Source organism: Arvicola amphibius, chromosome 7, assembly GCF_903992535.2.
Source record: "Arvicola amphibius chromosome 7, mArvAmp1.2, whole genome shotgun sequence".
NCBI classification, from domain to species: Eukaryota; Metazoa; Chordata; class Mammalia; order Rodentia; family Cricetidae; genus Arvicola; species Arvicola amphibius.
Genome location: NC_052053.1, coordinates 61148927 through 61170699, shown reverse-complemented (window position 1 = coordinate 61170699; position 21773 = coordinate 61148927). Strand labels below are relative to the sequence as shown.

General features: G+C 39.7%; 1 protein-coding gene across 1 annotated transcript in view; it reads left to right on the top strand.

Annotated features, from left to right (window-relative positions):
- Positions 1-21773, top strand: part of Rapgef5 (Rap guanine nucleotide exchange factor 5) — a 226124-nt gene that overhangs the window by 114632 nt on the left and 89719 nt on the right. Inside the window, exon 9 of the mRNA XM_038337451.1 lies at positions 1054-1179. Coding sequence (XP_038193379.1) covers positions 1054-1179 — 126 coding nt within the window. The remainder of the gene's footprint in view (positions 1-1053; positions 1180-21773) is intronic.

Genomic DNA, 21773 nt, shown 5'->3' with positions numbered 1-21773 from the left:
TGCTGCCCTCTAGGGGTCCGTGATGGCTACTTGGAGAATTTCTTTTCTTCAGAGCCCTTGGGAATGTAGTTGTAGTTGTTGCTTTGCGTGTCTGTTTTTATTTCCGTGATGCCATTTGATAGCATGGGTGCTTTCACAGAGCTGTTACACAGAGAAACCCTGTCTCGAGTGTTGGCAGGGGGCAGCGGACATGAAACTTGAGTGCCCTTGCAAGCTCTGTCCCCATATTTGGTCTCTTTGCGGAGTAGATTTAAATACTCTAGGTTATTTTGGGTTAATAAAGATTCAGTGATTTTGACTAATTCTGCCAAGCTAACTTCAGGTTTCTTTATTAGATCATGCCTTGGTATGTTTGTGCGAACCATTTAGGAAAGAATTTGAGTAGAAATAATTTATAATCTCTGCGTTAGAATGACCTTTTTTTTCTGTTCCAAGCTCCTAGATTTACCTCCTTCCTATTATCACTACTAGAGACCTCACTATGTAAAGAATACGTGGTGCTTGGTAGGTTGTTTCTAAGTGCTCAGGAATCCTGACATTGTTTTACTCACAAACTTATAGTAATTTTCCAGTTGTGGGGAGAAAGTTTATCCCATAATCCTCTTGCCAACTGTGTTTGTCCATGGAACGATCCACTCACGCTGAAGAACTGGGAGCTCTAGACTGTTATTTTTAGGACTCTGTATCGCTTCACCCTTTTTGCCAGAATGGTTCCTGGCTAACTTTCCCATGAATTTTTAACCTTTTGCTGGGCTTTGCTTATGTAACAGGAAACAGGCTGTCAGGAACAAACAAATACAGCCTATCAGGCACACACGCAGTAGCAAATGAAGTAGTTTGCCCTTCCAGCTCTTAAAGTAGAGGTCTCTGGCATGGAATCTCTACATTAAGATAACACAGACTTAACTTTGGAAAGGCAAAATCTTCTACAAAGGCCATGATTTGATTCAGGTCACAGAGAAAATGCACTTCATATGAAGTGAACTTTGCGGTGGTGTCATGTCCTGGGACTGTGGATTTAAGTATATCTTCGCTTTTTCTCCAACTCTTAAGGCTGGAGTGATGTGCAAGCTTCAAGAGAGAGATGACATCGGGCGTATCGAGCTGGTCCAGAGGCTGGCAAGAGAAAACTGTCAGTTTCTACAGACAGACAAAAAAGAGCCGGAGAAGTCTGAACAGGTAAGCCCCTTTCCTCCTGGCGGTGTGTATGAGAATGGGTGGGAAAATGGTTGTATATGTGAAGGCAAACATCTTGTATCTGTAATTGTTTAGGATTTTACCTCTGCACGCAGCCTTCTCAGTGAAGACGGTAGGTGCTCTGAACTCTGAGCTAGTGGTTTTGGAACCGGTTTTAAGAGAACTCTTCTCAGAAGTAAGCCATGGAGAAATGTAGACAGCCATGAATGCATGTCTGTCATGATTCTGAGTGGATAGCTTCCCAGTCTTACACTGTAAATTTTGTACCATTAAATAGAGAACATAGATTTTTGAAAGACTGTTCCAATGTACTTTTATGTTTACCTTGGTTGTGGATCTCATTTCCAGAGGAATGTATCCTGAGTCACTAGAAACAGATAAGGCCAGAAAAACAGATTCTAGCTGCTCGCTGAGGGCGGGTCAGATGGAGACTTCCCAGGAGCTTCTGAATGCTGTGTTCCAACAAGAGTGACTTTGTATGGTTACAGTGGAAGCTGGGGGAAAGGACGAGCTGCTTGGTCCGCTGAAAGCAGTTATTCAGCTGGAGCCTCCGAGCTGAGAATGCTGCCTCAGGCCGGGAAGACAATGTAGCCACTTTCTTCGCCACATATTGTGATCCACTGATTGTTATTTGTCAGACTTCACTCTTTTCTGGCCAGGACTGCTCACAAAGGAGAACAGTTGCCTGTCTTTCTCTGGCTGTAGTGTTGCTTCACATTTTATTTTCAAACCCTTCCAGGGGAGATGCTGTTACCTGCCTTTTCAGCCCTAAGTCTGTCCATACAAATGATAGGGTTTTATTGAGCAAGAGATAGGTTAGGACCTTCAGGGCTAGCTGTTTAGCTGACTAACATGGAGTATTTTCAACAGTTTGGCTTAGCATTGTGACAGTTGTTGTCTCAAGTGGTGGGAATGATAATTTCAGAGTCTTGAGATCCAACTGTTGCAGGGCTGGCTGTTGGCTTTAAAGTTTACTTGGAAGACTCAGACATCTACCCTTTGCTGAGTATTATAGAAAAGTTCAAGGTTTGTTCAAGGTGTTAAAAGGACCCTAAAGTTTGCCTGTGTCACAGCCTAACGCTTACCTCACCATATCCTTGGAATATTTGTTTATCTTAATTGTAGCTTCAAATTCTCAAAGTGCTCTTCCTTTGGATTCATTTTAATTAGGAGACCTGTAGTTTTCATTTGCTTTTTGATTTTAAAATGCACTGTGAGTCTTAATTACTGATGGTGTGAACACATGCCTTAGTTTAATTGGGGGTGTTCTTTCCTAGTTGTCCTTTAAATGACTGCTATATCTTATGGGTAATTGCAAGTGAGCTGCATTGAACCAGTGACAACTTGAGATAGGGCAGAGTTGTTCCAAGTCAAATGGCAGAGTCTTACTCACAGGGACTGAAGGTAGGCTTCAGCCATGAAGAACTCGGTGCTAGTCACAATACCATTTTTGCCTTGTTTTGTAACTGTTTTAATCTAGAATATTATAGTTATTGCTAGTGAGATTATAATTCCCTCAAAGTGTAAAACTCAGAAGTTGGTACTACTCATTGGTAAGGCTGTTAAAGGAGCCAGAAATTTCAAATGTGAAGATTTGCAACTTGGTTTATGATTATTTTCTTTCTTGCCTTTAAAACTTTTAAAGTTTCTAAAATAGAGTTTTCACAGTGATGTTTTTAGTTCTTGCATGAATGTCATATGACATTTACATCTCTGAAAAGTTTGCTTCTAAGAGTAAAGAAGATGTATAAACAAACATTGGAATTATGGCTTTTCCCAGTAGACTTTCCCATTGAGCTTAAAGTAAGGAAAAGTGACGATCAAGGACTTTCCTGTCTGACTGGCAAATGTCAACTCAGCTGCCCTGTGATCTCCATCTGCAGGATGACACCACTTGTCAGTCAGCACCCAGAGCTCAAACTGATGTGCTGTTCATAAAGGAGTGGTTATATATTAGGTGTCTGTACGTTCTCACAATCACTGTCGAAGAATCCAAGCCTTCTGACCTTATTTTAACCATCCATATCTTGAGAATCTGTTGTAACAATACCTTTGCTAAGTTCAGTGTTCAAGAGTTTCAGTTTCTTTGCAATCTCAGGCCTCTGGTCGTGGAAACTCAGTGGAAGCACACAGCACAGGCAGAGGAAACTGCAAATCGCCCATGTAAACCCAAGTCCACCGCTTCCTCCTCTCATTTCCACAGTAGTGATCCAATCCTGCAATTGTGTACAGATTTCCTTTCTTTCATTATTTTAAAATCCTTTATCTACCTCATCTATCTTTCCTGGCTGAAGCTAAGTAAAGAGTGGCAACATTTAAGTTAGAATCCCAACTGCCTGCAGGATTATTCTTTTTACTCAGCTGTATTCTCCAGTTACAGAACACCACATTCTGTTCCTCTCGTGCATGTGTGTGGTGTGTGTGTGTGTGTGTGTGTGTGTGTGTGTGTGTGTCCAAACAGAAAAGTAACTTTGAAGGGCAACTACTGAGCATGGCATAAAGTTAGTAAAACTAAGCCCTTGGAACTCTTACTGCCCTATTACAAATTTAGGGCAATAAAGCCTTTTGAGTGGGCATTTCTAGTATTTTCTTAAATTGGCAAATGCTATGATTGTGTAGTCATAAGAATGTTTTACTCTACTTATACCAAGGTGTTTCAGAAGGCAAAATTAGAAATGTAGTTTTCATGTTTCTCGGGAATCACTCAGTGTAACTATTTTCTGTTAACTAGCTTAGGCAAAATTGAGCCTCACTCATTTATAAGTGTTGATCATTAATATGTGAAGACTTAAACAAGTGGGTGAAAATGAGACTGTCTTCTCAACACTATGATGGGAGAATTAGCATTCAGTCATTAATTCTTTGAAGAAATTGACCTCTTTTGGAGGCATAGACTTGTAATGCTTAATTCTGTGGTTATATCAGTAGAGAAAAGGAGCAACATAAATTCTGCACATGGCCTTGGAGGGTGACCAATGGTCAGAGAAAAGAGCATGGCAGGGGAGAGCATTTTAGGCAAAGGAACCAGCTATTGTTGATTAATGGGGAACAGAAAGGGGTTGGCGGAAAGGAAGGCTGAAATGTAGTTGTGAAAGACCTAGAAAGCCACCCGAGAGAGTTTAGACTTGTCTTTTTGGCAACAAGAGCCATGAAAGAAGACAAGTATCATGGCTCGTTGTGGGTTGTGTCAGGTCTTTCTGGCTTCAGTTCAGAGGAATAATTGGGTGAGGAAGTGGAAAATGTTGGCGAGAATCTTACAATAGCTGTTGTAGTCGGTCCGATGAGAGGTGTCAGGCTGTGGGAACTGAGAAGGCGGCAGATGTTAAGAGCTATATAGGCATGAAATGGCAGAACTCGATGATTGATAATTGGGAATTCATGTCCTATTTCATATTAAAAATTTTGAATACTGATTTATGTTTCTTGAATTCAGAGTAGAAATACATATCCTGAGCTTATTTTTGTTGTTTTTTGTTTTATTTTTAGAGACAAAATCTGCCTGTGTGACTCAGGGTGGCTTTGAATTCATTGTCCTCCAGCCTTACTTCTCTGAATGCTGGGATTATAAGTCTATAACAGCATGCCTGGCTGGGATGCTCTGTTTATCACCAGAATGATTGCCCACTTTGGGGCTTTGTCCCAGATCCCCATAAACCATTGACTTTGCTTTGTTTTGACCGTGTTTTGACCATTTGACTGTGAGCTGTGCTGAAACTGTTTGGTATCTCAATATACATCTGGTTTATGAGTTGCTAGTTGGCTAACAGTGTGAACACCACATAAACTTTTTTCCCAAAACAATCCCCTTGAAATATCTTCAAAGAGCATCTCTAGTTAGCCCTACCCTTTTGGCCAAATTTTGCTGTTAACTGCAGCACTATCTACTTTGTTCAGAAGATGTCTCTATTATTGTCAGGCTTCTTCCTGTAACCTATGTGTTCTGTGTTACTCTGACTAATATGTTATTCTAGAATGTTCTCTTCATATCTATTCATTTATAAAACTTTTACTCAGGTTGATGTCACAGAGAATTTAGAATAAGTGCGCTGGCTCCTGCTCCTCCAGAAGTTAATCTAGTTGTGAAGGAAAGACATTATGATGATTGAGCACTCTGCAGGAAGGATGTGTTGAGAGCCCACCCACAAGATAAACATGCAAGGAGGGGATTTCCAGCTAGAGATACCAGATCCTCGCTATCACACAGATAGAATTTGGTATGGTTTTTAAAGTAAGTTTGGGTTGGACTAAATTATAATTCCAGTCTGGTAGATTGGAAAGCTGACGGGGATGGTGGTTAGGTAGGACTAGGCTTGGCAACTCCACTGTGGTTGCTTTGGGAGTACATCTTCCCCATCTTCCCTCAGCACTTGTCATTGGAGTAAGGACACAGAGCTAGGAAGCTCAGATGACAAGAGTCATGGTATCTCTGAGGAAGAAGAAATGAGTGAGACAGGTAGCCCTGGAGGAAGAGGACAGAATGATGGGAAGATAGCACAGGGAGTCAAGGAAACGCTGGGATACTTGGTACTCTGCACATTTCACACCAGTAAAACAGATATACTGAAGTTTCTGCTCAGACGTGAGTGCTATTTTCTGGAATGCAGCTGTAGTATTAACCATGACACTGAAACTATTTCTCTTGAAATGTAGCTCATGTTTTATGTGCATGAGCTATACCTGCAGTAGCTCCCGACTCCCCGGTTCCCACTTGTAGAAATTCTATGGAAGCAGTTGTTCTGCGGACCTTCCTGAGGGACTTCGTCTCCACCCTGCTGCTTCCCACCCAGATTTCTTCAGTTCCTTTGTTAAGTCTGCGGACCCACCCGACTTCCTTCCCCTTCTCTAATTCATCCTGAGATATGGGTGTGAAGGCGACTTGGCGCATTCTGAAACTGAATCTTGGCATGGTCTGCTGCCTACCCCAGAGAAGAAAGCTCCCTATCATTCCCACTGGACCGGAATTTCCTTTTCTCTGTTTCCTGCAGCCTCATCCTGGAATTCTACAGACGTCAAAGGGGTTCCTTGTTTAAGGCTTGCTGAGAAGTGGTTTAGTGTATTCTGGCTGTTGTCATTCCTAGTTTATATATTCAAAGTTAGTTTCCATGACTTTCTTTTAAAATAGGGCTAAATGTGGGGTGGCATCTTTCTACTCGCTATAAAATACTAAAAAGGAATTTTTATCATACAGTTTATATTCAAATTTATAACTGTACATATAGGTAAGAATAATTTCAAATACTCTTACCAGTATTTAAAGTTTGCCATTAAAATGATTTAACCTAAAAACTTCTTAAAGAGGAATAGAAATTTCTAGTATCATTGTTTATACTGAAAGACAGAATTTAGATGTAACATTAATTCTGAAGATTTTACATTGCCCATCTATAAAAAAGAAATCACCACATTGAAATCATGTTACCTTTCTTGATAACAAGATCCTGACTTTGGGATTGGGTTGGTATTAAAGCTATCTTTTCATAGGAAATGGGATTCCTTCAGTGACCTATTTTGGTACATTTTTAATCAGTGTCAATCTGGCCTCAGAGTGACATTTGATCTGGCCACAGAGTAATACAGTAGGTAGGTGATGCTTAATTTTTGTTCTCAAGAAGTTTACAATCTAGAATAGAATAGATTTCTAACATAATGGACACAAATTCCTTCAAGTGTTTAGTGAAGTCTCAATAATTCCATTTTTCAGGTGTTAGAATGAGGGGCATAGACCCAGCAGATCCATCTCACAGCGGCAGCTGTGCATGTTCTCGCCTTCGTAGGAACAGGACTTGGAGTCTGATTTACTCTGTGTGCTCCTGCAGTTCCAGACTTTTGTTTTTCTCTCTCCAAATGGCAGCGAGATTACCAGTGTATCTCGGGGCTGCCTAATGCTGTCTGGTGGAGCCATCTGCTCACTAACTATTGTTTTAGGCTCTCACAAGAAGCCCATTGCAAATTCTGCCCCCCCACCTTTAAATTAACTTCAGTGTTTCTAAGAAGAAAATTTGTCAATTTTTCATCATGGTATTTTTGTGTGTGTGCTTGAATATGTTCAAGTTTATTTTGAAAGCCCAGATAAGATTGTGGATTCTGGTTTAGTTAGCTTGATTTATCAAACTTCTGTTGTCAAGGGATCTTTTTTTCCATGTGGTACAAGTGTTCTCTAACTTTATTAGGTTCTTATATTGTAGAACTAAAGTAGCCATATCATCTCCACCATGGTTAGGAACTCATTAAAATGATGTATAGGAAAGCAGATAATTTTTCTTGGCTATGGTCTCCCTTACCTCCCCTTACATGGTAGCTCTTTCTAGAACCGTGGCAATACTATAATACTTTCCTTCTCTACCTCCATGCATAAGTGATCTAGACTAATGTAACACTATGTCAGTACTTTATCAGCTGTGGTCTGGGCAAGTAACTCTATAACTCCATGGCAAATTGGTTTTATTTAGGTTTATAGTGGGTACTTGAAGATAGACTATTATAGAAAAGATGCCCAAGCAGATGGAGCTTCTCTGAGAACTATGTACCAGTGAAGAAAGAAAAAGAAGAAGTATGGAAGAGGAGAGAGGTGGATGCACCTCTCATGATGTGCCTTGTCTCCAGGGAACTGTCCAGACACAATCACCCTTGTAGAGCAGCTCTGCATGGGAATGCAAGGCTCACTTCAGGTACCCATATGGCAAGCAGGATTGAAGATGTGACTTCAAGTAGTCAGGAGAGATGCACAGTCTTCTTCAAGGCAAGATGTAAGAGGGTGTAATAAGAAGGACAAAATGTTTTAGAGAGAGGAAGGACAGGTATGGTGGCCTAAGAGGACATGGCAACTGGAGGGGTGGTCAAGCAGCCACAGCATTGTGTGCATGGTAGATACAGGGCTGGGTGGCAAAGGCCTGAGGGTGCAGAACCTGTGAGTTTAACCTAGTTCTTGTAACAGCACGATACTGACCCCACTCTGGAGAAACACTAAAAAGCTCTTGTGAAGATGTGTGAGTGAGAGCGTTGGTTTCAGCATTTGAGATTCCTCTGCTGAAGGACGGGGATGGGTTTGAGCGTGAAGGAGGGGGTCACATCCACTCTTATCAAGCTTGCTTTCTGGCTCCTCTCCTATGGTCTTCACACTGGTTTTACATGAAAGAATAGCCAGCATGTACATTTCAGGTCTCAGGTGAAAGCTCAGCTCTGGGGACTTCAGTTCCAGAGAAGATAGAATGTCTACTTAGAGCCCACTTTCAATTTGTTACCTTTTCCGTAAAATGAGCCACTACGATGCATGTATCTCTAGTAGGTTGACTTGCCTTGGAGTAGCCTGGGCGCTGTGAAATCAAATGTGAGCATATATGCACCCACAGTGAGGAAGCTCTTGTTGATACGTGTCTGGCGCACACACTTACGTTCAACCTCCTCTGTGCTATGCATGACTCAATGGATTCACACAGAGTTTACACATCTGAAGAGATTCAGATACATGAGCTGAGAAAGAAGAATAAAAGGAAGTTATAAAAGATTTTCATGTGGAATTAAAACCCTTTATTCTCCTACAGTGGGAAGTGGGTGAGAAGGAAAAATCCCATCTAGTATCTAGCAGCCCTGAATGTTGTGTTAAAGCAACAAAAATAGAGGAGTGCTAACATATCCTAACAGAACACAACAGCCTGTGGGCTAGTGTGCAGTACACATTTTTCTAATCAGTCTTGCTAAATATCCATATTTGCCATTACATGAAAAATTTGTCTTTAACTTTTTTAAAATTGATTTTATGTATGTCCATGTATGCCTCTCTTAGGATCCTCTTTGTTGCCTAGGTTCTTTGGATTTGTAAATTGTAGGCTGATTTTTCTTTGTTTTATTTCTAAGATCCACTTAAGAGTGAGTACATATGATATTTGTCTTTCTGAGTCTGGGTTACCTCACTCAATGTAATGTTTCCTAGATCCATTTATTTGCCCACAAATTTCAAATGTCATTTTTTTCTGCTGTGTAGTACTCCATTATGTAAATGAACCACATTTTCCTTATCAATTCTTCAATAGAGGGGCATTTCCAGATTCTGGGTATGACAAACAATGCTGCTATGAACATAGTTGGAGCAGATGTCCTTGTGCTACAATTTAGCATCCTTTGTGGTATTGATGGGTCTTGAAGTAGGTTGTTTCCTAATTTTCTGAGAAATTACCAGACTGATATCCAAAGCGGCTGTACCATTTTGCACTTGCACCAGCAATGGAGGAGTGTTCCCTTTACCCCACAACCTTTCCAGCATAAGCTGTCATCCGTGTTTTTGATCTTGGCCATTCTTACATGTGTAAGATGTAATCTCAGAGTTGTTTGATTTGTATTTTTCTGATGGCTAAGAATATTGAGCATTTTCTTAAGTGTCTTTCAGCCATTTTACATTCCTCTGTTGAGAGTTCTCTGTTTAGGTCTGTACCCCATTTTTTAATTGGATTATTTGTTCTTTTGGTAACCAATTTCTTCATTTCTTTGTATACTTTGGAGATCAGCCATCTGTCCGATGTGAGGTTGGTGAAGATCTTTTCCCATTCTGCAGGCTGCCGTTTAGTCTTGTTGACCATGTCCTTTTTTTAATAGAAGCTTTTAAGTTTCAGAAGGTCCTATTTATTAATTGTTTCTCTCAGTGTGGCAACTGGTATTATATTTAGGAAGTAGTCTCCTGTGCCAATGCGTTCAAGTGTACTTCCTACTTTCTCTTCTATGAGGCTTTATGTTGAGGTCTTTGATCCATTTGGACTTGAGTTTTATGCATGGTGATAGATATGGATTTATTTTCATTCTTCTACATGTTAATATCCAGTTATGCCAGCACCATTCGTTGAATATGCTTTCTTTTTCCATTGTAGTAGTAGGAGCAGCGGGCCACTTCCCACCACCCAGATAGCTTTACCCGAAATAATTACACAGAAACTGTATTTATTTAAACACTGTCTGGTCCATTAGTTTCAGCCTCTTATTGGCTAATTTTTACATCTTGCTTTAACCCATATTTAATAATCTGTGTAGCAATACCAGGAGAGATCTTAACCTGCATCTGTCTCAGAGAGGAGAGGCATGGTGACTGCCTGAGGCATCTGCCTCACTGCCTTCTCTCTCCCACAGTTCTGTTCTGTTTACTCCGCCTACCTAATTTTCTGTCCTATTAAAGGACCAAGGCAGTTTCTTAATTAACCAATGAAAGTAACACATAGACAGATGACCCTCCTCCATCATTCCATTTGATATTTTTTGCTTCTTTTTCAAAAATCAGGTATTCATAGGTATCTGGGTCTTCAATTTGGTTCCATTGGTCTTCCTGTATGTTATTATGCCAATACCAGGCTGTTTTCAATACTGTAGCTCTGAAGTCAGGTATTGTGATGCCTCCAGAAGTTGCTTTATTGTACAAGATTGTTTTGGTTATCCTGGATTTTTTGCTTTTCCATATGAAGTTGAGTATTGTTCGTTGGGTTCTGAAGAATTTTGCAGGGATTTTGATGGGCATTGCATTGAATCTGTAGCTTGCTTTTGGTAAGATTGCCATGTTTACTGTGTTAATTCTACCTACCTTAGAGCATTGGAGATCTTTCCATTTTCTGGTGTCTTCTTCAGTTTCTTTCTTCAAAGATTTAAAGTTCTTGTCATACAGGTCTTCCACTTGTTTGGTTAGAGTTACTCCAAGATATTTTATGCTATTTGTGGCTATTGTGGAGGGTGATGTTTCTCTGATTTCTTTATGAGCCCATTTATTATCTGTGTACAAGAGGGCTACTGATGTTTTTTTTTTTTTTAGTTAATCTTGTATCCTACTACATTGGTACATTGTTTGTGAGTTGTAGAAGTTCCTTGGTAGAATTTTTGGGGTCACATATGTAAACTATCATATCATCAGGAAATGGTGAGAATTTGACAACTCTTTTCTGATTTGTATCCCCTTGATTTTCTTTTATTGTCTTATTGTTGTAGCTAGGACCTTAAGTACTATATCAAGTAGATACAGAGAGAGTGGACAACCTTGTCTTGTTCCTGATTTGAGTGGGATCACTTTGAGTTTCTCTTTATTTAGTTTGATGTTGGTTGTTGGCTTGCTGTATATTGCCTTTATTATGTTTAGCTATGTTCCCTGTATCCCTGCTCTCTCTAAGATCTTTACCATTAAGGGATGTTGTATTTTGTCAAAGACTTTTTCAACATCTAATGAGATGATCATGTGGTTTTCTTTTTTCAGGTTGTTTATATGGTGGATTACATTGATAGATTTTTGTATGTTGAACCATCCTTACATTCCTGGGATGAAGCTAACTTGATCATGGTGGATGATTTTTTTGATGTGTTCTTGGATTCAATTTGCCAGTATATTATTGAGTATGTTTGCATCAATGTTCATGAGTGAGATTGATATGTAATTCTTCTTAGTAATGTCTTTATGTGGTTTGGGTATCAGGGTAATTGTAGTTTCATAAAAAGAGTTTGACAGTGTTCCTTCTGTTTCTATTGTATGGGACATTTTGAGGAGTATTGATATTATGTAGAATTCTGAACTGAAACCATCTGGCCCTGGGTTTTTTTCTTTTTTCTTTTCTTTTTTTGGAGACTTTTGATTACAGTTTCTATTTCTTTAACAGTTATAGGTCTATTTAATTTGCTTATCTGGTTTTGATTTAATTTTGATAAGTGATATTTATCCATAAAATTATTTGTGGAGTACAGATTTTCAAAATATAACCTAATGAATCTCTAGATTTCTTCCATGTGTGTTGTTATGTCCTCCTTTTCATTTCTGATTTTGTTAATTTGGATAGTCTCTCTCTGCCTTTTGGTTAATTTGGATAAAGGTTTATCTATTTTGTTGATTTTTATCAAACAATCAACTTTGTCTCATTGATTCTTTGTATTGTTTTCTTTGTTTCTGTTTTGTTGATTTCAGGTCTCATTTGATTATTGTAGTGGCATTTCAATTGTATTTAATAAATAAAGACTGCCTGAAGATCTGAGGATAAAACTGTCCCACTGGTCAGCCTTATAGACCAGGTTATGGTAACACACACCTTTAATCCCAGCCCTAGAAAGGAATATAAAGCAGAGGAAGACAGCTCACAGAGACAGTCTCATTCTTAGGTTCTGGGAGGCGGGATCACCATTTTAGACTGAGGTGGAGGTAAGAACCAGTGGCTGGCTGTTTTGCCTTTGAGATCTTCAGGTTGAAGGCCAATTTCTGACCCTGAGGTTTTATTAATCATACATCAGATCATGTCCTGCATTTAGGACATGTCCTCCTGGGGGAGTTTGCTTCTTTTTGTTATAGAGTTTTTAGGTGTTCGGTTAACTCGCTAGTGTGGGACTTTTCCAGCTTCTTTATGTAGGCACTTAGTGATATGAACTTTTCTTCTAACACTGCTTTCATTATGTCCTATAAATTTGGGTATGTTGTATAGTTATTTTCATTGAATTTTAGGAAATCTTTAATCTTTCATCTGCCTTTACTTCTTCCTTGACCCATTGATGATTCAGGTGAGCATTGTTTAATTTCCATGTATTGTGGGCTTTCTGGAAGTACTGTTGCTGTTGAATTTTAATTTTAAGCCATGGTGATCTGATAAGATATATGAGTTTTTCCAGTATTTTTGTATCTGTTAAGATTCCCTTTGTTACCTAGTATGTGGTCAGTTTTTGAGAACGTTCCATGAGGTGCTGAGAAGAAGGTATATTCTTCTATGTTTGGATGAAATATTCTGTATATGACTGTTAATTTCATTTAAGTCACTATATATGTTAGTTCCCTTATTTCTCTGTTAATTTTCTGTCTGAAAAATTCACCTGTCCAGTGGTGAGAGTGGAGTGTTGAAGTCTCCCACTATTAGTGTGCAGGGGTTTAATGTGTGGTTTAAGCTTTAGTAGTGTTTCTTTTATATATGAGGGTGTCCTTGTATTTGGGGCATAGATATTCAGTATTGAGATTTCCTCTTGATGGATTTTTCTTGTGAGTCATATGAAATATTCTTCTTTGTCTCTTTTGATTGATTTTTCATTTGAAGTCTATTTTCTTAGATATTAGGATAGCCACACCCACTTGTTTCTTAGGTCCATTTGATTAGAAAATTTTTTTCCCAACCCTTTACTCTGAGGTGATGTCTGTCTTTGTCTTTGAGATTGAGATATGTTTCTTATATGTAGCAGAAGGATGGATTGTATTTTTGTATCTAATCTGTTAACCTGTGTATTTTTATAGGTGAACGGAGTCCATTTATAATAAGGGATATTAATGACCAGTGATTGCTTGTTCCCTTATTTTAGTTTTCGTTGCTGATAATGTTATTGTGTGTGTTTTTCCATTCTTTGGGATAGTCTATGTTTTTGTGGATATAACTAACTTCCTTAGGTTGGAGTTTTCCTTCTAGTACTTTGTGTAGGGCTGGGTTTGTAGGTATGTATTAGTTAAATCTGGTTCTGTCATGGAAAGTCTTGTTTTGTTTGTCTGTGGTGATTGAAAGTTTTGCTGTGTATAATAGTCTGGGCTGGCATCCGTGGTCATCTTAGTGTCTGCATAACACTTGACCAGGACTTTCTGGCTTTCATTGTTCCCATTGATAAGTCAGGTATAATTCTGATAGGTCTGCCTTTTTATGTTACTTGGACTTTTTCTTTTGTAGCTCTTAATATTCTTTCTTTATTCTGTGTGTTTAGTGTTTTAATTATTATGTGGCAAGAGGACTTTTTTTTTGATCCTGTCTGTTTGGTGTTCTGCTTCCTCAGTGGTCACTCCCTTGTAGCTGCTACTGTGGAGGTTGCTACCTCTGTCTTGAACATTTTTTTGTTTATTTTTGTTCTTGTTTTAAAGCAGAGCGTCATGTGTACTGGGATGGCTGCACACTCTCTAGTAGCCCAAGATGACCTTGAACTTTTGATTCTTTTTCCACCAGTGGTGTTCTCAGTGTTAGGGTTTTGTGCACGCCAGACAGGTGGTGTGGCAGGCACTTCTGGGTATGTTTTGCTTTTATTGGTTAATGAATAAAGAAACTGCTTTGAGCCTATAGCAGAGCAGAACAGAGATAGGCAGGGAGAACTAAACTAAATGCTGGGAGAAAGAAGGCAGAGTCAGGAAAAATAAATGTAGCCCCACCAGAAACAGACGCCAGACAGAACCTTGCCAGTAAGCCACAGCCATGTGATGATACACAGATTAATAAAAATGGGTTAAATTTAAATGTAAGATCTAGACAATAAGAATCTAAAGCTAATAGGCCAAGTAGTGATTTAATTAACACAGTTTCTGTGTGATTATTTGAAGTCTGGCAGCCAGGAATGAACAAGTGGGCTTTTACAATGGGCAGACACCTTACCAGCCGAGCTTCTTCCCTTGGCCATGTCTTTGACTAAAAAAAGAAAAAAAGAAAAAAAAACTATGTATTCTCTTATTGAAAATGAAATATTATTATTTAGATCTTTAGAAGTCAATTCTGTGGTACTTGGGTTTAGTTGGATTAGATTGTGGGGTTTCTTTCTAATGTTTTATTTCTATATCAGGAGGTGGAGGAATAAGTCATTGCATGTGCATTCATTTATTACACATCTGTACACAGTTGAGTAAACAAAGTCAACAGTTTTGACAACCGTATGTAAATTTCTTCTCAGGGAAGCTTCCAGGAATGGCTGGGCACGGTTCAAACACTGTGAGTCAGAATGAAGAATTAGGGGCTCGTCGAGATCCAAAAAACAGTTGAAGAGAATAGGTATAGTCACAAGACAGTTACCATGGCAGGAAGTGTCTTTAGGGCGGGGATTCCTAAGGGGCTCAGGAAAAGCAATTAGTCATAAGAGCATATATCCTGTGACCCCAAAGGTGTAGCGGGAGTGGAATTTGCCAAGGTAAAATTTTGGCCCTTGTGCCACCAGAGAAGAGAGAGCGTGTGTCACTTGGTATACATGACTCTTTAAACTTGGTGTGAGTTTGCCTTGGTCAGAATCTTTTATGCTGCTCCTATGAAGAGAGTACTAATGGCCCTCAAATGGTTCCAGGCAACATGAAACCCCAAACTGGATTTATGGTTGCTGAATGCTTCTTGTTCCTGTTCAGTGAATTCACTCTCACTGAATACACAAGTCCTGAGATTGTAAGAGTAGTGTAGTTTTCCTCTGAGAAGCCTGTGCTTTGGAAGAAACTTTAGATGCCATATATTTTGTGTTCGTAAGAAGTTGCTCATTCCCTTTGTAAACTGGCACCTGCTAAGAGGGATTTATAAGCAGTCACCTTAAAATGAGTAATAAATAAAATATGATTGATTAGTTATTCAGGCAGCAGTATTAATCACAAGAAAATATTTAAATATTTCCATTGATATTATTTCCCTAGTAAAGCCCGTATCTTTAGCCTTCATAAACAGAAGCAAAAGAAATCACTAGTAAAAGCACAGCAAGGGAACTCCTGTAGGTTTGGTATAGAATGTAAGTTTGCCCCTAGGTGTTATTGTATTTGTTTATTGTGGGATCCTGGGTCAAGGCTAGCTGATTGAAAAGGCTTTTAGCTCCTATAAACTGCTTCTGTTAAGCAAATTCCCCTTCTCTATTAGCAGTTACCCCATCAGAAAATTAGTATCTTATGAAAGCAGAAACCAATAATTTTGTCAGCAAAATATAAATGAGATCATTCAGTACTTCTCATTAAACACCCATCAGGAAGCACATATCCAAAAATTATCTTAGTATTAGAATAATGCTCAGATATATCCATAAAAACAGGGCAATAAATAGGGTAATTGAAGCTATGAAGATCATTCTGTCCCCTCTAATAATAGGTGTGGATGGAATTTTAAAAGATTCAGTTGAGCCGGGCAGTGGTGGCGCACGCCTTTAATCCCAGTACTCGGGAGGTAGAGGCAGGCGGATCTCTGTAAGTTCGAGACCAGCCTGGTCTACAAGAGCTAGCTCCAGGACAGGCTCTAAAGCTGCAGAGAAACCCTCTCGAAAAAACAAAAAAAAAAAAAAAAAAAAAAAAAGATTCAGTTGAGTAAAAAGGCAGAGACAGATGCACATGTGCCCAAGCTAGCAACAATAATTCCTCCTGCAGGTTAAAACCCTGGAGGTGGGAAGGAAAATTTTGAGCCTAAATGAGGTAGAATTCAAAACACTGAAACAAAACAAAGAAGATTGTAGTGAGGAGCAGCAGGCCTGCTTTTCATCCTGCCTGGCTCCCACACAGCTAGCTTAGCCCCAAAAATAATTACATGGAAACTGTATTTTTTTTAAAACACTGCCTGGTCCATTAGTTTCAGCCTCTTATTGGCTAATTCTCATATCTTGCTTTAACCCATATTTAGTAGTGTGTGTAGCACCACAAGGTGGTGGCTTTCGGGGAAAGATTCAGCATGTATGACCTGGCGACTGGCTCCATGGCGTTTGTCTCAGAGAGGAGAGGCATGGCGTTTGCCTAACTTCCCTTCTTCCCAGCATTCTGTTCTGTCTACTCCACCTATCTAAATCCTGCCCTATCAAAAAGCCAAGGCAGTTTCTTTATTAACCAATGAGAGTCCTCCATCAGGAGATACCTTGGGATTGCAGTGTAACTCAGTGGGAGAGAACTTGTCTAGCTTGTGAATGGCTTTGGATTCCATTTCTAGCAACACACACACACGCAAATGCAAATGATATCTTGATTTGCATTTAAAGAATGCACTTGAGTGCCAGGTGCTTGTGCACAGAAACCTTTGATGACTCCTTGACCTATTAAATGCCATTTTCCTTGTAACTTGGCAAGTACATCTGACCTTTATTTTAAAGTAGATCCCATTCTGTCCAAGTCACTAATAATGTTTCCTGGCCATCAAGGTAACTCATAATCTTGGCATACTAAGGAAGTTTGCCCAGACCTGAGAAAACTCACCACACCCTGAAGATATCTCTCTTCCTGGAGATCAGCATAGCTCTAAGTACATCCACCATCCACAGCTGCTATGCTGTGCCCCACCCTCAGTCATTTTGCCATTTTTGTGTCTTAACTCTCTACACATGGATAGTTTGGGATCTCCGTGAAGAAATGCAGTGAAGGAATGTCTGGTTAAACCAGAACTAAGCTTTGAGATTGCCTCTGTGGCAAGGAAAGAGATATCTTGATAGAAGGAGCCATTATGGGGTTAGGGAGAAACCTGGTGTTAGAGAAACTCTCAGGAATCTCCAGGATGACCCCAGCTAAGATTCCTAGCAATAATGGAGAGGGTGCCTGAAAACGCCATCTCCTGTAATCAGACCCTAATTGTCATCATATAACCTTCATCCAGTAATTGATGGATGCGGATATAGGGACATGCAGCCAAAGCACTGGACTGAGCTAAAGAGAAGGAGGAGAGATCATGTGAACAAGGGGTATCAAAGAGCATTATGGGAAAAACCAAAGACAGCTGATCTGAGCTAGTGGGAGCTCATGGACTATGGACTGACAGCTGCGGAACCTGAATGGAACAAAACTAAGCCCTCTGAATGTGGGTGACAGTTATGTGGCTTGATCTTTGCAGGGGAGGGGGCTGTCAGTGGCAGCAGGAACTATCCCAGGTTCATAAACTGATTTTTTAGAGACCATACCCTATGGTGGGATACCTTGCTCAGCTTTGATACAGGGGGAGGGGCTTGGTCCTGTCTCATGTTGGTATCCCAGACCTTGTTGACTCCTGAAGAAAGGCCTTACCTGTTCTGAGGAGTAGATGGGGGTGAGAAGGGGAGAGGGAGGGGAACAGGAAAAAGGGAAAGAGGGGGAACTTAAGTTGGTATGTAAAATGAAAAGTAAATTTCTCTAATAAAAAAAAGTGGTTATAAAAGAAAGATAGCCTCTGTACAGAATAGAGCAAGCAGAAATAGTGCCTTTTCATTCTGAATGCACAGTGACAAGCTGAATGTCTCAGCCTGTGACCCTAGGAAGGCACAAATGGTTGGGTATGTACAAACTTCTGCTTTGATGACCTGAAGTATTCCTTAACTGAATGAAATGGACCGGACCACAGGCACTGGGGATTGTGAGCCTTTGGCTATTGAGCAGTCCTCAGTCAGGGCCCTACTTGTGGCAATCAGTTAGCTACCTACCACACATAAACTTCACATTGTTGAAGCCCTAGATAATTACTAATGCTGGTTTAACCTTCTTTTTTCATGCATAGAGGGGAGTGTTTAGAGACCTGGTGATAATTGCCTTATCTCCATTCTTTAATAGAAATAGTGACTGAGAAACAAAGAGGTGATTCCAGAAGACACCAACACCTGGTGGGGGAAGGATGAGAAAGCAAAGCAGAGGGAAAGGCTATATGTGATAAGACATTTGTTTCCAAAGCTGGTTTTTCTCTCATGCCCATAAGACAATAGCACCATCTCTTTCACTTCCTTGATGTTACCCTATTCAGATACTAATGATAAATGACAAAGATCCCAAGTCAAATGACTAAAGGAGGTTACATGTTGTTGCTACTTTACCACCATTCCTGACTCCCCAGTTTTCTATCTATAGAAATACCCTTTCGTGAATCTTATTACAGACCTGGATTTGACTCCTCAGTGCCTCAGTATGTCCTGAGAACAGATCCCCCCGGGAGAAGATATACGAATGTTTCATGGTCCAGAATCAGGTATTGGCCAACATGTCAGGACTTAAGGCACATTTCTTATGTTTTCAGTCATGAACCGAGCCTTTAATGGCTGAGCAATCTCTCTAGTCATTAAGGTAACCACATTTAATAATGGTTGAAAATACCAATGAAAAAGTAATTATGAATTTTGTAGGGAATTTAGAAATGATAAATAGGTACAACGAAGTAAGGGAAAGGTCAGGGAAAACTAACCACTGCCCCTCACTTCCTTGCTGCCTCCAGTATGTACATTGGGAGGTTTCCTCAAGATGCCAGGACACTCTGAACTACCTTCCCACTTGGGGTAAATATGTTTTCCAATTACACAACTGTATTGCCCAGTTCTACTAAAGTTTCTACCTATATTGTAAATGGGATTTTCCTATCACAGTCACTACTTACAGGCACAAACTGTGTTAATCCCCTTTTTTTCATGTTTTGGTTTAGCTACTTCCTATTAAAGCCTGTGCTCATTTTTCCTCAGTCAGCAGTGCATGGGAGCACTTGCTTTAGTGTCCCTGCCCTCTGGCCTTCATCTTCTCTGAGGGTTTATATTAATCTATTTCTCTGTCTTCTTCACCAATCCATTTGCCTCCTTGGCCTATTATCTATTTATTGACTTGAATAAATTTTTTATACATAAACGTTACAAAATGTTGTTGTATTGGTTACATTTAATTTCCAAGCATGAGACCCTTAATCTCAGGGTCGTGGGTTTGTGCCCACATTGGGCACCAATTGTAGTGATAAGGCGAGCAGGCCTGCTTTTTGTCCCACCCAGCTCCCAGCTAGTTTAGCCCCAGAAATAATAAAACAAACTGTAATCATTTAAACACTGCCTGGCCCATTATATCTAGCCTCTTCTTGGCTAACTCTCACATCTTGCTTTAACCCATATCTAATAATCTGTGTATCACTACGGGGTCGTGCCTTACCAGGAAGATTCTAACCCACATCCATCTCGGGACAGAGCTTCATGGTGTCTGTCCCACTCTGCTTGCTTTCTCTCACAATTCTCTTCTGTCTTCCCCGCCTACCTATGTTCTGACCTATCAGGCCAAGCAGTTTTCTTTATTAATTAATCAATGAAAGCAACAGATAGAAGACCCTCCTACATCAATTTAGTTATTTTTGTGAGTAGAAACTATTTCTCCTACTCATCTTCATTTTCAAATTTGCCTTTAAGATCAGTAAGCCCTCCTTTTCGAAGGCCAGATAGACACACAACCTTATTATCTTCTGGAGTTGCCTTTTGCATTTCGGTCTTTAACATTTCTCTGATTTATTTTTGAGATGTCAAAGTTGGATTTCTTCATTACCTATCACATGTATAAGTTTATTTCAGTTAATTTATCTTTAGTATGAAAATATTTATTAATTTAGAGAAATTGAAATTCTGCTAACCCATCTTCTAAGTTAAATATTTTAACTATACATTGGATGATCTATTTCCTTTGTAAGCCTTTTTCCCCTGTGCATTAAATTAAGAATTGGAGACCTATGATTTCTCTCAGCTCTAAAACCATCCCTCCCCACACATGCACATACAAATTCAATGGCATCCATACTTTGGGGTGTTGGATTATTTGGGGGAGGGTGTTGTCATTTAATAATAGTTATCAATTGATTGCTCAGGAAGGTTCTGGGAGCTTTTTCTCCTATTCTAAATTGAATATGCCTCTCAATGCCAAGAATCATTTTGTTCTTTTTATGTTTTAAAAATAGCTAGAGCTTCTAAAATTTTCTTGTCAAATGCTGTTGCTATGAGATGATGACTCATCTGGCCTAACCAGCTAGAATTTGTCTGCCTTATCAGGTTATTAAAGCCACATTTTAAGTCAAGTTGTTAAATATTTAGAATTGTTTTTCTGAGTTCAGAATGTTCTGAAGAAGATGGTGAGCTAGAATTCCCAAATCATGACAAATAGTAGATCTTAACTGAACTTTTGTAAGTACCATGCATGTCATCTGATGTTTGCTGTCAGCCCAGTTCTTTCACTAACCACTCAATAGCACCATCCCAAACTACTGCTTTTCTAATGCACAAATCTGTGTATATTCCCAACATGCCAGACTCTCATATAAAGAAGTTCCTCTGTGAGTATGGCCCTCTGTCTTATTTGAACTTTAATTCCAAGTGCTGGGCACTAGACTTTGTGTGTGTGGAACTGGATCTGATAGAGAAGGCAACTAGGGGTGATATGAAATGTTTCCTAAGTTTAAACACTAAATCAGATCTGTGAAAATTCAAAACTGTATCACTGCTAGGATTCCAGTTGATTAAAGATTTCACATTTTAAATAAAAATTTGCTGTCTTCTGCTGGTGAGAAAGACGGCTCAGCTGACAAAGACACTTGCAGGCCAAGCCTGGATGTTGGTTACTTTTCTGGTTCTGTGACAGAATACTCTGACAAAAAGCACTTTATGAAGAAAGGGTTTATTTTGGCTTACAATTCCTGAGGGGATACAGTCCATCCTCAGGGAGAAGGAGCAGCAACAGCAGCAGTATGAGGCCAATCGATCACATCTTATCAGCTAGAAGGAGGCAGCAAGTGAACAGGAAGTGGAACCAAGATGGATAAAACCTTAAAACCTACCCCCAATCTAGCCCCACCTCCTGAATGTTCTATAACCTTCGCAAGCAGTACCACCAATTGGGGACGAAGTGTTTACTCAACACATGTGTCTAAGGAAGACATTTTTCATTCAGACCACAACTGGTGATCCGAGTTCAATCCCAGAATCCATATAAGGGCTGAAAGAGAGAGCTAATTCCACAGATAGTCCTCACATATGTATGATGGCATGTGTGCCCACACGCATACACCATACCTGGAAACATGTACACTCACAATGTTTTTAGTTGTGATTTCTTGTCTTAAGAATCAGCCTGGATGCGGTAAGCAGAAAGTCTGGACCCCCATCACTTACAGTCTGCAGTTATGGGTAAGACTTTGCAAGAATTGGTTGTCGGCAAAGAG